This window comes from Schistocerca serialis, chromosome 9 (genome assembly GCF_023864345.2).
Source record: "Schistocerca serialis cubense isolate TAMUIC-IGC-003099 chromosome 9, iqSchSeri2.2, whole genome shotgun sequence".
In the NCBI taxonomy this organism is placed as follows: Eukaryota; Metazoa; Arthropoda; class Insecta; order Orthoptera; family Acrididae; genus Schistocerca; species Schistocerca serialis.
This window is the reverse complement of record NC_064646.1, coordinates 139,255,524-139,272,840: the sequence shown is the minus strand read 5'-3', so window position 1 is coordinate 139,272,840 and position 17,317 is coordinate 139,255,524. Positions and strand designations below refer to the sequence as shown.

Below are 17,317 nucleotides of genomic sequence, written 5' to 3'. Positions count from 1 at the left end.
TATTAACGGTAGCTACTTACAATCTTATAGATGCTACACTTTATCAGTTCACAGCATGATACTGCAACGGACATTATTAGGGGAAACTGCAACGTGAGGCAAGTGGGTAACTGTATCACTGCTTGCTGAAGTTGTTAATTCATGGCCACACTAACCTCACCTTGCCTCCCTCGGTGAAATTGTTTTGTCAAGTGTATTTGTAAGGTACCTACTGACGAAATGGCATCAGAAGATCCTTCACAGCTCGCAGCACTGTTGCTGGTTTTCAACCACAAAGTGCTAATGGCTGCAGGTAGTAGCCGACTACAGGTCTCTCGACAACTCTTAAGCACTGCCGTGGAGATGTTTAGAAAATCACTTTTGTTATTGTTTGAGGTAGGTATGCGAAGATGCTGCATCCAATCAACTGCAACTGTCAGGGATGAACTCATGTCAACTGAAGTATATGGCATTGCTCGAACATGTGTCATAATATGTCTACTACTAAACAGCAACATTACTGGCTCAGCATGAGAGGGATATAGTAGTGCCATCTAGATTGGTATTTTCATTTATGAAACTCCTGAAATTCTCGGAAATTTCCACGATTTTTCCAGGTAAAATTTAATTCCTCAAGAATTCTAGGTTTGGCAAAAAAATCACCAACCTGATATATACTGCATCATTCTGGAGAGCAGCTAAGAAACATGTTTATGCGACGTTGATCAGAAAACTCCCAATTATTCTTACAGGATGATAACAGTACCCTGAACCCAATACAAAAGCCACAGCACAAGTTTTAGAATACATGGAATATAATGTGAACCCAGCCTAAAAAACCCTCTACAAATGGAAAGCGAAAACTTTTTTATACTCACACTGGCAACCATAGATGCAGGCGCAGAACTATGCTGTCGAGCTCCAAGGAGTAGCTGTTGCTTCTCAGAGTCTGAGAGAGGTGAGTGTGCAACACTCAGGAGCTTTGCTTGCAAGGACACGTTTTCTGCTCTCAACTGCTCCATTGTGGAATGCTGTTCCTGAAAATAATGAATAATTACATGATGAAAATTTCGATTCTTATAAATAACAGAACGTTGGCAACTGAAAAGTCTTTTAACCTACTAACTTGTGAATGACGAGTATGCTAAGTGAAACTAGTTCCTCAGATTTGACCTATACCATTGTTAGAGCCAATGTTGTCCCTAAGTGATACAGCTACTCTGGGTCAAAAAGGAATTTCGCTCTGGTAAGTGGTGGGACCTTAGGAGGTGTGGAAAAATGTTGCCAGTGACAAATATGTAGCTGCATGTGGGAAGTCAGAAACAATCATACATGAATGCATAAGGCAGGGGAGAAGAGTAGGAGAGCCATAGAAAAATTAATACAGTATAAGAAGAAAGTAGCAGATATGGTGACACAGATAACGAAGGGAACTAGGAGAGATGAATCACAGCAGAACAAGGTGGAGAGGGAATGAGAGGCTGGGGTTCCAGACAAGTAAATATCATGGATCAGCACAGCTTATTTCAAATAAAATCCATTGCAAATGGCTGTACTAGTCCTCCCTTTGTTATTGTTTTATGGCAATCAGTCATCCCACTGGCAAGTTTGTTTGCAGTCACATCGGTGTAAGACTCTGTGCATTAGTTGCATGGTAATTAATGATAAGGAGGAAAGGAGTTCCCTTATTGCTCATCATTAGGTGCCTGAAAAGGGATGGATGTATATCAAAACGATGCAGCCCTCTGTCAACTTAGCAGCACAAACCACCACAAAACTAAATCACGTGCTTCTCATTCGTTCACTGTGTCACGAAATGAGGGATATCCTCCCCACACCACACCCTACCCTTGTCCTTGTCCTTACCTTTCTTATTCGTTGGCTGGTTGGTTGATTTGGTGGAGGAGACCAAACAGCGAGGTCATCGGTCTCATTGGATTAGGGAATGAAGTTGGCTGTGCCCTTTCAAAGGAACCATCCCCACATTTGCCTGAACCGATTTAGGGAAACCACGGAAAACCTAAATCCGGATTGCAGGATGCGGGATTGAACCATCGTCCTCCCGAATGCGGATCCACTGTGTCAATCACTGTGCCACCTCGCTCGGTTTCTTATTTGTCCAACCACCACCCCCATGTGTCACACCCATGTTGCCAAAGTAGAAAACCAGCCTCCATACATCCACCCTTCATCATCCCCTTTTTTCCCTTTGTGCCTTTCATTTCTTATACCATCATGATCTATGTCACTTGTGATAGCAGCCACGTAACAACTACTCTGCTGCGACTAATGTTATTTACATGGCTACATCCCAAACAATCCATTCACATGAATGGTCATCAGTAAGAGCCTACCGCACAAATATTTCTACATCATAAAAAAAGCATCAACAGCACTAATCATAATATGAACAAATAAGGCAAGAGACATTACATTTTGCAGATACCTATTGTGATCAGTCCAGGTTTTTTTCCTCTCTGTAAATACAGCATCAAACAGAAAGATCGGCTATCTTAAAAACTGTAGATTACTTGCAGTCCTTTGAAGTCAACCAGCTGTGTTTACTAATTACATAGCCATTCATTAAATTTGTTAATTCCAATAAAAAAAACTGTATTTAAATTAAAAGGCATCACAAAGGTTAGCAAATCACCCCAAAATTTTAACTATACACATCAACCAAGTGATGAAAAGAACTCTTTGCAACAACAGCTATGATTATGTATGATGCAATCGTTGTTGAGATGAATTTCAGTTCCTCATAAAGGGGTGTATCATACCAGAATCTTTGACAATAAATGGCATACGACAGGACTATACCAAAACCTTCCATTGGAAATCGATCTGTTTATACTCTCTTCTAGAACCACATTATAAAATATTAATTCTGGTGGTCACAAGGTTACAGTGATAATAGGTAAATCCTACAAAATATTCCAGTAAAACATGTCATAGTTGAGACAAGCAAGTTTGAATTCCAAATGACAGCCCAAATCATTAGATACAGACTACTAGTGAGCTTTGACAAGAATGAGGGGGAAGTAACAGTGACTCGCTTTGAGGAAGCCTGCAGGCATCTACCAGAGGCTACCATGAATCTGCTAATGGAGAGAGAAGTGGAGAAAGGAGTGGAGAAAGGAGTGGAGAATCAAGACAAAATGATGATCATTTCTCTGCCTAAGATGAAAAGAGCACCATCAGAAGCACTTCCCATTACTTGAGAAGACATTCTTTATGTTGGTACGTGGGGAAAAAACTGTAATAGGAAAAAACAGAAATAACAGCTGCAACAACTGAAAATAAGACATTGTATTGGCATCAGTGCAGCAATATGTAGCACATTACTGCATTAACTTTTAATGTCTCAAAATGAGAAAATCTTCTCACATTTAGTTGCCTACTGCTATAGCAAAAAAATTTGCAAAATGAATGTACACCTATCATACGTATCACAAACCTTGCATATATTGCTGTACATTGGTTATTTAATTATAAATACTAACTACATAGCAATGTGTCTTAAGTATCTGACAAAAATGAACATATCACTCTTTGTAGTATTGTTGTCAGTCAGTCAAAATTGGAAGGTTAAGTGAACATAGTTATCTGTACTACTGGACATAAAATCCGTTTCAATTACAAATTCGCCTGCGTTAACACCATTAGTGCATTACAAAAAACGATTTGCAATTAATTTTTCAAGTTTATTTGCCGTCTGTCAGACTTTGCATGGTATTGTGCAGACGTTCACAGAGATTATCACTAAACGTGAATCACAAGCCCTGGGTGAAACAACTTGATCCATTCATTGCCTAGTTCTCGTCTCTGGCACCAACCACATGTGGAATTGTGTATATTTACTATGATCGATTTCGAATGTGTATAGATTTATTCTCTACGTGTTCATTCAAACTGCGCTAGAGGCCAGATCTTCAAGTATATTATAGCTGTAGGCCATCAGTTTAAAAATGATGGAAGTGAGAACTGCTTGAGCGCATCTACCAAACGAGATGAGACTGTAATCTGCAAAAACTTTTTGGATAATCTGTAAATGCTACTCGTTGTGTCAATAATAAAAATGGTTACCAATGAGTGGCTCTACGCATACGATCAGCTTGTTTGTTACACGTCAAATTCTTGAAATGAAATGTGAACTCGCACTAAAAGCTATCATGTTTTACGAAGACTATCTCCACATAACCATTCCTGCCTCAACTTTTGTGACGTGTTGTCGTTTCTGGTTTCAGTCGCACGTGTATCTTCAAATGCCAGGCTGTGTAAAACACAGTTCTGTTTTCACAGTGTGACAAAATAAAAAAACTATCTTGTTCGAATGACAATTTTGGAACAATTACAATTGAAAACAGGAAAGAAAACTTCAGAACATAAGTTGGCAAATGCCATAACTAACAATTTAATAGCTGGCAAAATGTCCACTAATTGTGGTGTGTCCCTGGTTTGAATTTAGAATTACGTCATTTTCATCCCTCATCTGGTAGAATGAAATCAATCTATGTCTGTGTATTAAGAAACTAACGAAGTATGAAAACACTGAAATTTCAGATAAAATATTTACAGTGGTCTTAACAGTATTCTTAAAGTTTTCTGCTTAGTTGAATGCGTGTTGCATTTTACCAATCACAGGAACATATAATTTCGAAATAGTAAAAGTCTGAAACGATTTTAATAGCAAACTAAATAATAAAAGAAAAAAAGCTTGTGCGCAAAGTATTTATACAACTAAGCTACCTAGCTTTGCTCAGCTTCTAATACGTTGAAAAGCATTTAGCTTCTCTTGTGGGCTCGTAGTCTTCTAGGCATCGAATCCGAAGATTCGGTAACTTCAGGAAATACCTCTACCCAAACGGTTTCCCCAATTCGTGGTAAGCATTTTGAGATTTTGTTCTTCACTAGTGAAGACCAATTTTCTGCTGCATTGCTGTTTGGTGACCGTGGTGGAGTTCGTTAACTGGCGAGGAGCACTGCAAGGCAATCATTGTTGGGGCTTATATGCCTAATTTTTTAATTGTTATCCAAATAAAGAGTTCAATTCCAAACGTCTGCTCAGTTTTAAGGCATTGTTTCGTGCATTTAGAACACCACAAAGCGGCTTTTTTCCAACGTCCCGTTGGCGTATACAAATTCTGTGACTCTCCCTCTCCCACGATTCACCTTTGACAAGTTTTGACGTTCCCTCCTATGTGATTACTTACACAAATTCGAATATTTTGATTCTGATGTGCTCTATTTGTTTTCATCCCTTATGAGCACATTTTTCGAAACATTATGCTGGTTTGGATGAATTGCAGTCGAAGCTTTTTGTTTTTCCTACAAATGCGCTCTAGCCTTACAGCCGGCACGGTAGCTCAGCGTGTTCGGTCAGAGAGCCGGTTGGCCTCTGTACTAAAAAAACTGAGTGGAAGGATCAACCACCGAACTTGAACAGGATGAGTTGCGACGTGCGCAACGACCAAACACAACGATCAATAACGAACAAAATGCAAAAAAGCCTTAGATGTAGCTTCTTGTGGTCTCTTCATAATGGTCTGCTGTGTAAACTGAATCTCACACACTGTAGCAAGGTCTTTTGACCTCAAGAGCTCTCGTCTGGAAGCTTTCTGTAAATTTCTTCAAGATGTAGCAAGAACCCTGTGAGTCACCCTGGGCGACGCTTCCTTAAATTTCCTTCTACTATAATTAATTACTATGATGTGTCGCAACCTCTGTTAATTCCCAACGTCTCTGTAGTCACACACGAAAGAAATGCGTTATTTAATGTTAATTTTGAAAATACATTTCCTGACTTTTTTTGACCTATTCACTCGTACAATCGGAGACTCATTGTGTGCTGTAATTTTCGTCTTGCATCGAATGGTGTGGCTACACACATGCGCGTACTATTAACGGAACGAACACATACCAAATGAATACTTTTTGTATGTTATTTTCGCTTCGTCTCCATGTTAAATAATATAACCAGTTTTTTGACAATGTTATGGAAAGCATAGATTACTACTTACCATACATAGGAGATGCTGAGTCGCAAACAGGCACAACAGAATGACAGTTAAACACGTGAGCTTTAGGCCAAAAGGCCTTCTTCTGAAATAGACAGATGAGCTTCAGAAGGTCTTTTGGCCGAAAGCACACGTTTAGAAGTCTTTTTGTTGTGTCCGTCTGCGACTCATAATCTCCTCTATAAGTTGAGTAGCAACCCATCCATTCGATAATATTTTCATTATTCCATCCTGGATTTTCCCTTGTCTGATATAACCAGTTCTTTGGCAGATAACATTTGGTGGTCTGCTTGTTTAAAAAAATATACCCAGCTATATATACACATATTTAGAAAGAATGGAAAAGCACAGTGTGCATGATTAAGTCACGCACTATCGAAGAAATGACGGATCCCGAGTTACATCTAATCCATTACACTCAGTGCTTACGAGCCCACAAGCCAAAAGCACTCCAGAAAAGATGTTTTAAGGCTGAGGAAAGTCTGGTAATATGACCGAGCGCACGTTTTTTGCTTGCAATCTTTATTTCTCCTTCAGTATTCAGTTTTGCACGTAAAAAAAAGAAAAAATCCTTTTGAGGAGCGGCGTAACTACGGTATGGAAGCCGGGGTGCGTGACCTGGGCGCCTTCGCTCTGGCTCTGATTTGGAGTTCGATTACACAAGATAGGCGGAAAGGTACTGGTGTATGAAGGATTTTCTAGACAAGTGTACATCGCTAATCTGGAACCGGACTTCGACGACGTTACGTCTGCTATTGGGCTATACTGGCTTAAGAGTTGATGGTGCGGTTAGGGTTGCCGTACGTCCCAATACATCGGGACCGTTTTCTTTGTCCAGACAACCCGGTAAGCCCCTATTTTTTCCCGATTTTGGAAAATACCCGCAGCCATTCACCCCGGTGGAGCCTCGTTTGGGAGCAATGGTCGGAAAAAAAGCTCCGGAATTCCGTGTGATACCCTAGTGCCTTAAAAATAATAGTACTGCAGGGAGTGGGGTTGTGTGTGAATTTTTTAATGGGCAATCGTAACCTGCAGAAGGTTATTGTTTTGAATCTCGTCAAGTGGTTCGGAATTTTTATTTTTTACTCGTTGCCGAAATAACTTTGACCATTGCGTAAGTGCAATTAATTGTTTTAAATGTAAGGCTTTTTATTTCTACTTCTTTGCAACGTCATGTTAATCGTCGTAGAAACGTTTCCTTTGTCTTCATATTTTCTTCCTAACATTGTTTTACCTATTAGAATCTTTATGCACGTGATTTGGATTATTTTCATTTGTCTATCATAATACCGAAACGTTTGAAATTGTCGATCTAGCGATTAAAAACCAAAATACGAATTAATTTATACTGATTGTGCAATGGCGTCAAAACTGTACTTTTCGTTACAAGAGGTGGATGCTGTGGATGGTAATGGTCACACACGCATTTAAAACGCATTCTTGTTGTACTATGGAAAAAATGACGCAAATGAAGAGGTAAACGAAAGGAGGGATCATAAGTAAAACCGAAATTCAACTACAAAGAGGAACAGAAATAACGAATGCAGTAACAAGGGCGAAATGAAATCGACGTTTATAAGCGAAAATAATCAAAAATCATATGAACAAAGCTCGCTAATGAAAAAAGAATGATAGGAAATAATAGTGAGAGCAAATAAAAAAGTTCATATGATGATTCAATGATGTGACAGAGGAATAGAAATAAAAAAATTATATTTAAGCCACAAAACTGAACAAACATTATCATCTAAGTAATTTCGACAGAGATTTAAAAATAGACAATGTCAAAACACGCGACCAACCTTATGTATGTTAACGGTATCCCATTCCACTATGTTAAGGCGACCATTTATGTAGTATACTTCTGTTTAACGCACTAGCGTATCAAGCTAAATTCCGATTGTTTGAAAACACGGATGCCACCATTACGTACCTCTCCTTGTTAGGCAACAGCCAGAAACGTAACAAAGGGAGGGGAAAAAATAATGATAATGATGAAGCAATAAATACATTTCCTCAAGTCGTTCATGTAACAACAAAATAATCAAGGACGAAAAGTAACAGTAACTATTCACAACTGCGCAAAGCGTCGCCCTCTAATCTGAATGCACGAATTGCAAACGCTGCGTTACGCAGTCCGCAGGTTTTCCGAAATCAACAGTTTTCCTGATTTCATCAAAGGCTAAAATTATCCTCGCAAGAAGCTCTTCTACGGTGCCTACTGGAGTCTCGTGGACGATTTTCTTCATACCTCTCCACAGATAAAAATTTAAAGCGGTAAGATCTGGCAAACGAACAGCGTAGTGTGGCGGTGCGCCGTCATGTTGGTATCATGTTGCATGACGGACCACCAGAGGATCATCTTCTCAATGCAATGGAAGGACGTTCACATAAACTGCTAAATACGTCCGTCCGTTTAAGTACGACGGGATTCAGCAAACCTGCCTAAATATTCACGCCAAACTTCACATAATTGCCATGCGTATTTTCGTTGTTCCAAATGACGCCGTTTCGAGAACTGAATGGGCCTTTTCTAGTGAAACATGCCTCGTCTTTTCACGGCACCCTCCTTTAGAAATCTGGAATTTCGATGTATTGATTTAGGCCTAAGTACTACAGGGAATACCGATTCCGATAAGGATAGCCCTTTTTTTTTATCAAACCCTCTATTTCCTGTAGGTTATAGGGAAATATGTTCTTGTCGTGTAGGTCTTCCAATACTAAAGCGTACGAAACCTGTCGCAACGAACCGATACGTCTACTGTATTTAGGCACAATCTAAGAGCATCGGATTAACATTTCTTACTCCCGACGAATTATTGCTAATGGCCCTAAAGCTGGTGGTAGGATTTGCAAGAACGGTATCAAGAACCTTTTCTTCAAACTGAACGCTCCGAAACTTTGACGTTAAGTGAACTTCGTTTACAACAAAACTTCCGGTCTTCTTCACTCGTCTATCAGCCGCTACAAACTAATTCGCACATGGAATAACGCGGTTCGGAAATCGCGCGTTGTATATTGTGCGGTCTCTTGTGCAATTTGACCCGCAGCGCCGTATGCTAAATGCGTATCTCCGCATTCGTCGAAAGAATACCGATGACGCGCCATAGTACCACTACGTTCACTGATGTGGATGCCCTTGTCACGACTGCCACCATCTTTGTCCCATCGAACCTCTTTCCGTGTACATTCGCAGCTGATCGAACACTTCCGACAAAGCTCGACTGCGTTAATACAATTTTCGGAGATGGTCGAATGACTAGCAGACACAAATCTGCGACACAATCGGGTGCCAGTTATGCTAGTTGTTCTCATAGCGTAGATGGTAGAGCACAGGACCCTAAGCCGTTGGCTCGTGTTCAATACCTGTTACAGTCAACGGTTTAATTTTTGTAACGCTCTCTTTTTCGGATTGAGGAAAACAAACGAATCACACGTTCAGCAACACCGCCTCTGGCAGGCTGCTTCAACTGTCGCGCGTGACGACCTGATTGGCCAACTTCAATGCTAAGTAACAGTGAATCGGCGAAACGTAACGCATTCTTTCTTAACAATTATTTCTCAGCACAACCTCCTCTGCAACCGTCTTACAGCTTTCCACATTGTTTCTGACCGACTCGTATAGGGAGCACTAGCGACAATTTCTTCTTTGCAGCAGCGTCACATCTGCCTGAAACGATTTAGTAAAGGCTAAATCTGGAGAGCCCGTCACAAATTTTAGATCAGCTCCTGCTCAATACAACTCCATTGTTCTTTTGTGTTCTTTGCTCCGTCTTTTCACAAAAGCGAAGCCAAGAGCGTAAAGCAACACGAGGAAGGGTCCGAGTAGCTGGTCTGTGTCACCAATCGGCATCTTCGAAACAATGACTACTGTGATGTATTTAAGGAAGACTGGGTTTTAACGTCCAGTCGACGACGAAGTCATCAGGGACGGCACAACCTCTGATTTTGTAACGAATTCGTGTCTTCTTCAAACGAAGATCCGTCAACAACCGATTTGTTTTGAGCGATTTCGAGAAATCTAAATCTGGGAGGCTGGACTAGGACTTCAACTGGCGTGAACCGTAATGCGGGTACAGTGCGCTCTCTCACTCTAGTTCCAGATATAGAAGATATGGTGGAACGACCAAGTATTGCCTCCGATGACTTTTTCATTATTGCATACAGGAGATGGCCACTTTCAAGGAAACGTGCATAAAACGATGTAGCGATCAATACAAAATTACATTATTGGAAACTTGAGGGTAGGAGGAGTTACATAGCATCTGCCTAGCCAGAAGTCTATCATTTCGCACTGTTCATAATGAGCCAATCTTATACAACTGCCCAGGATTAGATCACGAAGCCATTCTTCCAGTCTCTTATAATTAATGACATGTAAAATTGTCGAAAGTGACACCATCTTGAGTGTCGAGTTTTGAGGACATCTTTTCACATTCCAATAGAAGTTACTCCACAGCATTGCAAGATTTGGCCCATTTTCTCAGCTAAGTAGGGGAATGCAACGCAGCAGGAGGTGTAACATCCAACGTCTGTTATTGCTGACATTCTAGACACTGAAAATGCTGCCAACGAAAGCTTCGTAACCATTTGAGGCAGGTGGCAAATTACCTCACAATCTCACAAATAGGTTTCTCCCTTAAACAGATCTTGAGCACGGTGATACAGAACAAAAAATCATTTCCGTGTGGTTCACATGCCTCTCGAAAAACCTTAATATGTTGTTCTATACTGACGCACAAGATGTGTAAAACTAACATATCTTCGGAGTCATATACAAAATGGTAGGTAAAGATTTCAATTGCAGTTGCCGAGTCGTAATTTACTCTATTTTGATAAAATCGTTCAATGAAGCACAGCGTGCTGTAACACATTAATACTCATCGAACATTGTTTCATTTCACTTGGCCAGCCGAAACTATGAGAGGTAGCGATGTTAACTCTTCCCGAAAGCATTCCAGTGGTGTTGAGGACAGGACTGTGGGCAGAACTGTTACTGACCACTAACCATTGCCTCGCAGATGCCGCATTGCGACAGGCTGCATTGTCATGCTGTTATGAACAGTAACTGCCTCCGGACTGTTCCTCTGCTGTATGCAGTACACAACGATGTAAAATGTGCTCATACCTTTCAGCATTTGGCGTTTTCTCAAGCGCAATAAGGAGAGCACACCTTCACCTCTATCACCGCCATATGTAACACAACCTCCTCAACCTCCTCCGTGCTTCACTGTTAGCATTACAAATGGCGCAGTAACATTCCCTAACCAACTGCCAAACCAAAACCCTCAAACCCTCCCATTCGATGGCCATAGGGTATAGCGTGATTTAGCATCCAAAATCACTCGCTACCAGTCATACACTGTACAGTGGAGTCGTTCTTTGCAACGTCAGTGCAAAAGGCTTCGAGAAAGCGTTAACAGAAAAAGAGAGACATGTTAAGGCGGTGATTTTAAGTGCGAAAACCGTTGGAAAAGTTCTCATCTAAGATGTAGTCGAACTCGCGCGCCATTTCGTGTGGGGAAAGGACTGGTCTCAGATTGGCGAATGTCATCAAACGGAACACTGCGTGTTATGACACTGTAATAGTCATCGAATACTGTTTCATTTCGCTGATTTGTGTTCAGATCCCGTGTGAATTTATGCACTTTATAGTTTTGCGGTAGATTCATATTGGTAACACGAAGTCTCGTCAACCGTGACTTTTTTCCAGAAAAGAATTGTCCACGCTCAGCATGTCGTTCATGCCGCAGTAGGCTTCCACGCTTCACCGTTTTTGTTCGGGAGTTAAGGTGTGTCGGACTAACTTTACACACAAATTTCTCTTTGTTCAGAATCTTATGGAGAGCGTGTTGAACACCTGACTTAGTTATGTTGTTCCATTGCCGTTTAAGACACGAATTATAGACACACGACGGTTGAATATCCACTGCTTACACTGCCGCCGGAAACTGACTGGTCGAATCCCATCTGTTTTAGAAGTGTTAGTTCAAGTTGCCACCGTAGCTACTGCGCTGACGTCGCTTGTAAGTCAGGAAAGAAATTAGTCTCCGAACTTTTCGGACGGATGTTGACACAAACTTAAGCACTGATTACAGAAATGTGTGACTTATGAGGAGCTGCTCGACATCGTAACCCTTTCTTCTAACGCCCTACGCACGGTCGTTGCCCTAGGTGGAATGCTGGCAGCACTTTAAAATTCACGAATGATCGCTTCCGCGGATTTCAAGCGATTTTTTACAACCACCTTCCGCAATGCTCGACGGCCCCTGTCCGTCTGTACGTGAGGTGTGGCTCGTCTTGGTTCAGTTGTGGCTGTTCCTTCGTGTTTCCATTTCACAATCTTACTGAGCAGCTTTGGAAGGGCTGAAATGTGCCTGGTGGGTTTGTTACTCACGTAACATTCCGTGACTAGTCCACGTTCCAAATGACAGAGCTCTCCTGATCGAGTCGGCAATTCGTGGCCTAGTGGCTATCTCTGGATCAAGGGGTCCCGGGTGTTTGTGTTGTCCTCCTCCTCCTCCTCCTCCTCATCATCATCATCATCATCATCATCATCATCATCATCATCATCATCATCATCATCATCATCATCATCATCCGTGGCAGTGGCTTGACTGTACTGTGTAAAAAAAATGGGACTTTGTACGAGCGATGATGACCGCACTGTTGAGCGCCCCACAAACCAATCATCATCATCATCATCATCATCATCATCATCATCATCATCATCATCATCTCCTCCTCCTGATCGACCCATTCTGCCGTTACTGCTTCTCTACTGACAATACAATACTCAGAGCCTATTTTTGTACAGGTGGATCCGGCTCTCATGACATCTAGTGGTCAATTCCGTTTACACGAGAGTATCCGGATACTTTTGATGAGATAGTGTATGCACTGAAACACAATTTCATGTGATATAGAATTCTGGTATATAAATGTGTGTGAAGTTCAATTTTTTTCTTGTTCGTTGAGCTATGGCTCCCTACAATAGTTTTGAATACGTAGGCGTCGGAAGATTTCGGGTCTCTAGGGTTATGTGACCACTTGCTGCCAACAGTAGCGGCTAAACAACACTGTAATAGTCATCGAGTGTTCAGATCTTTGTTCGTTGTGGCGCCACAAGGTGAAGAAATTTTAAAATGAAGAGTAATGTAATGCCAGGTGAAAATGCACTATCCAAGGCCTTCGATTGTATAGTTCGCGACCAGCTAACACAATACCTAACCACAAAAGACCTACTACCCGAATACCAATCACGTTCCCTTAAACGTCGCAGCACAACCTCGCTTTACTAAAGGTAACAGATGGTCTGAGGCTTGCCATAGATGCAAATGAGGCGACTATCATGTGCTGCTTCGACTTTAGCAAAGGCTTTGAGACAGTCGAATTCGACATTTTGCTTGCAAAACGTAGCAGCCTAAATTTCTCGCCAATTGCAGTGCAACGGTTTCGCTGGTACCAGACGCCACGACAGCAATGCGTCATGTTCGGCACCATATAGTCACAATGGAGGCAGATAGCATCGGAAATCGGTATTAAACCCTATACATTTTCCATGGTATGTCAATGTTCTGTTGTTAGTTTTGACCTACTGCAAATACTACATGTACTCTGATGACCCCATTATATGAACATAAAGGCAGCTGTCGAGAATCTCAATACCGATCTGTGTGCACTAACAAAATAGGTGCAGGATATAGGGTTAAAACTCATCCTGTCCAAAACCCAAACAGTACCTGTTTGTCATCCTAGTCTCATTAGCCGAATTATTGGGAATCGCTACCAACTTTAACCCTAAATGGGGGCAAATATCAACTTTTCTCCTCCACTCTACAAGTAATAATATACAAATATCTAAATTGGACTAAGCACACAATTGCAATGTGCAAGAAGGTACCAGCATCTCTCCATGCCCTACACAAACATAAAAAGTTCTCCCCTCTTGACATAAAAAATGAACTACTACAAGCACTTAGACTTCCTATTATTGATTACAGTGATGGTATCCTCGAAAGCTTTCCTCAGGCCTGTGCACGTTGCATCTGTGATGTTCGACTCTTTGATCATATTTCACCACCATATGCACAGCTATCGATGCTGCGTGCACAGTACTCACTGTCTTCTCTATTGTCTTAACGTACACTGTCTCCCATGTCTCCCCTCGACCTTAACGCCCTTGTCTGAAAAACATGGCAGAAACACAGTTCCCATCGTGCCGAAATCTTTTCTGTCCCACTCCATCGTTCATCCGTTTTCTGGAAGCCCTTCCAGCAGCAGGCACCCGACTCTGGAATAATCTCCAGTATTATACACTCCTGGAAATGGAAAAAAGAACACATTGACACCGGTGTGTCAGACCCACCATACTTGCTCCGGACACTGCCAGAGGGCTGTACAAGCAATGATCACACGCACGGCACAGCGGACACACCAGGAACCACGGTGTTGGCCGTCGAATGGCGCTAGCTGCGCAGCATTTGTGCACCGCCGCCGTCAGTGTCAGCCAGTTTGCCGTGGCATACGGAGCTCCATCGCAGTCTTTAACACTGGTAGCATGCTGCGACAGCGTGGACGTGAACCGTATGTGCAGTTGACGGACTTTGAGCGAGGGCGTATAGTGGGCATGCGGGAGGCCGGGTGGACGTACCGCCGAATTGCTCAACACGTGGGGCGTGAGGTCTCCACAGTACATCGATGTTGTCGCCAGTGGTCGGCGGAAGGTGCACGTGCCCGTCGACCTGGGACCGGACCGCAGCGACGCACGGATGCACGCCAAGACCGTAGGATCCTACGCAGTGCCGCAGGGGACCGCACCGCCACTTCCCAGCAAATTAGGGACACTGTTGCTCCTGGGGTATCGGCGAGGACCATTCGCAACCGTCTCCATGAAGCTGGGCTACGGTCCCGCACACCGTTAGGCCGTCTTCCGCTCACGCCCCAACATCGTGCAGCCCGCCTCCAGTGGTGTCGCGACAGGCGTGAATGGAGGGACGAATGGAGACGTGTCGTCTTCAGCGATGAGAGTCGCTTCTGCCTTGGTGCCAATGATGGTCGTATGCGTGTTTGGCGCCGTGCAGGTGAGCGCCACAATCAGGACTGCATACGACCGAGGCACACAGGGCCAACACCCGGCATCATGGTGTGGGGAGCGATCTCCTACACTGGCCGTACACCACTGGTGATCGTCGAGGGGACACTGAATAGTGCACGGTACATCCAAACCGTCATCGAACCCATCGTTCTACCATTCCTAGACCGGCAAGGGAACTTGCTGTTCCAACAGGACAATGCACGTCCGCATGTATCCCGTGCCACCCAACGTGCTCTAGAAGGTGTGAGTCAACTACCCTGGCCAGCAAGATCTCCGGATCTGTCCCCCATTGAGCATGTTTGGGACTGGATGAAGCGTCGTCTCACGCGGTCTGCACGTCCAGCACGAACGCTGGTCCAACTGAGGCGCCAGGTGGAAATGGCATGGCAAGCCGTTCCACAGGACTACATCCAGCATCTCTACGATCGTCTCCATGGGAGAATAGCAGCCTGCATTGCTGCGAAAGGTGGATATACACTGTACTAGTGCCGACATTGTGCATGCTCTGTTGCCTGTGTCTATGTGCCTGTGGTTCTGTCAGTGTGATCATGTGATGTATCTGACCCCAGGAATGTGTCAATAAAGTTTCCCCTTCCTGGGACAATGAATTCACGGTGTTCTTATTTCAATTTCCAGGAGTGTATTAAAGAATTGAATACCATCTCCAGCTTGAGAAAACAGCTGATGACATAGCTACTAAGGCAACAATAACGATTACCACTGTTTCTGTACGCACTCGTTATCTTTGCACATCCTTCTTTCCAACCAGATCTTCCTCATTTCCCAGTATTCTTAGCTGGTGCAGTCTTCTTAAATCTCCTTTCCCCAGAAGTCGCTACGTCAAAAAACATTTATTTTGTACACCCATAAATTCTTGTTATATCTGCCACTACTGTTACTAGACCACGTTAAATAGAGTACCTTGTAGGCACACCCATAAAGGCTTATATAGTTGTGAAGTACGAAACACTTCCACTGGCAACACACTGGATTAAAACACTCCCAAAGCTTTTTCTCGTAGTAGTTTCATTACATTATTCTTTTCCCTCCTCGTACTATAAGCGGAAGTGTTCTGAGTCATTATTAAACGCCCTGTCTGTCTATGTTATGTCAGTGCTTACAGTATTTCTGGGAATGAGAACTATCAGCGTCCACTTAGTTGATGCGCCTATTTGTAACTGTAGTTCCACATCCACTGGAGGGAATCTGCTATTGTACCCAGTCCCACAGCTGCAGTTCATGAGAGCGCTTCATGCTTTACATACAATTTAGGTGCTTGCTGCAAAATAGAACGTAGCTTCATTCTTGGGGAGTTTGTTGTTACATGGGCTGTCTTGTGCAAAAGAGGCTTTTTCGTTGTGTCTGAGAAACGTCGCTCGTTTTTTATTACTGAAGTGATGGAGCTACGTGTCTCTTACGTTTGTCGTGTAAACAGTGCTTCGTTCCTTGGTCGATAGGCGACGAAAATGGACGCTGCCAGATTATGTAACACTAATACCGTCCATACCGACGCAAGAGGAAACATCCAGTAACCAGTATAAAGCAAGTAACATGAGTTTCTAACTTCTGGGAAAAAAAAAAAAGGTTACTTCAAGTGCCGGCCGGAGTGGCCGAGCAGTTCTAGGCGCTACAGTCTGGAACCGCGTAACCGCTACGGTCGCAGGTTCCAATCCTGCCTCGCGCATTGAAGCGTGTGATGTCCGTAGGTTAGTTAGGTTTAAGTAGTTCTAAGTGCTAGGGGACTGATGACCTCAGAAGTTAAGTCCCATAGTGCTCAGAGCCATCTGAACCATCTGACTTCAAGTCTCTTCTGAAGGTGGGCCCGAGAAGGCTCGAAATTTAGTTAATGGACATAAATATTTCATTAAGGACTGATCTCAAATTCTATTACTCTATAGAGGGCGATAAAAAAGTTTCCGGTCGAAGGCCGTAAAGCCGAGAATCCGTATGCCAATCAGGCAAAATCGCCGTGAGCATTAAGGCAATCATACCACAGACGCAGCAAGTTTAAGATACCAGAATGGTAAAACACGGTGTCCTGCTGCGTGTGGAAGTCCACATCTGCCTGCTGCACATCCTCGTCCGACAGGAACTGTCGACCCTTCGAAGCCTTCTTAAGGGACTGAAGGCGTGATGATTGCACGAGGAGTGATCAAGGGGTGGCTGCTCGAGCGTCTCACACTTGAGCTGGCTATCTTCTGCGTTACGACATTTGCTATATGGG

At 43.0% G+C, this 17,317-nt stretch overlaps 1 protein-coding gene across 3 annotated transcripts in view; it reads right to left on the bottom strand.

Moving 5' to 3' along the window:
• LOC126419844 (cytospin-A) overlaps positions 1–17,317 on the bottom strand; it is a 538,973-nt gene that overhangs the window by 60,714 nt on the left and 460,942 nt on the right. For all 3 annotated transcript variants that reach the window (XM_050087094.1, XM_050087096.1, XM_050087095.1), the window contains exon 5: positions 858–1,016. In XM_050087094.1, coding sequence (XP_049943051.1) covers positions 858–1,016 — 159 coding nt within the window. The remainder of the gene's footprint in view (positions 1–857; positions 1,017–17,317) is intronic.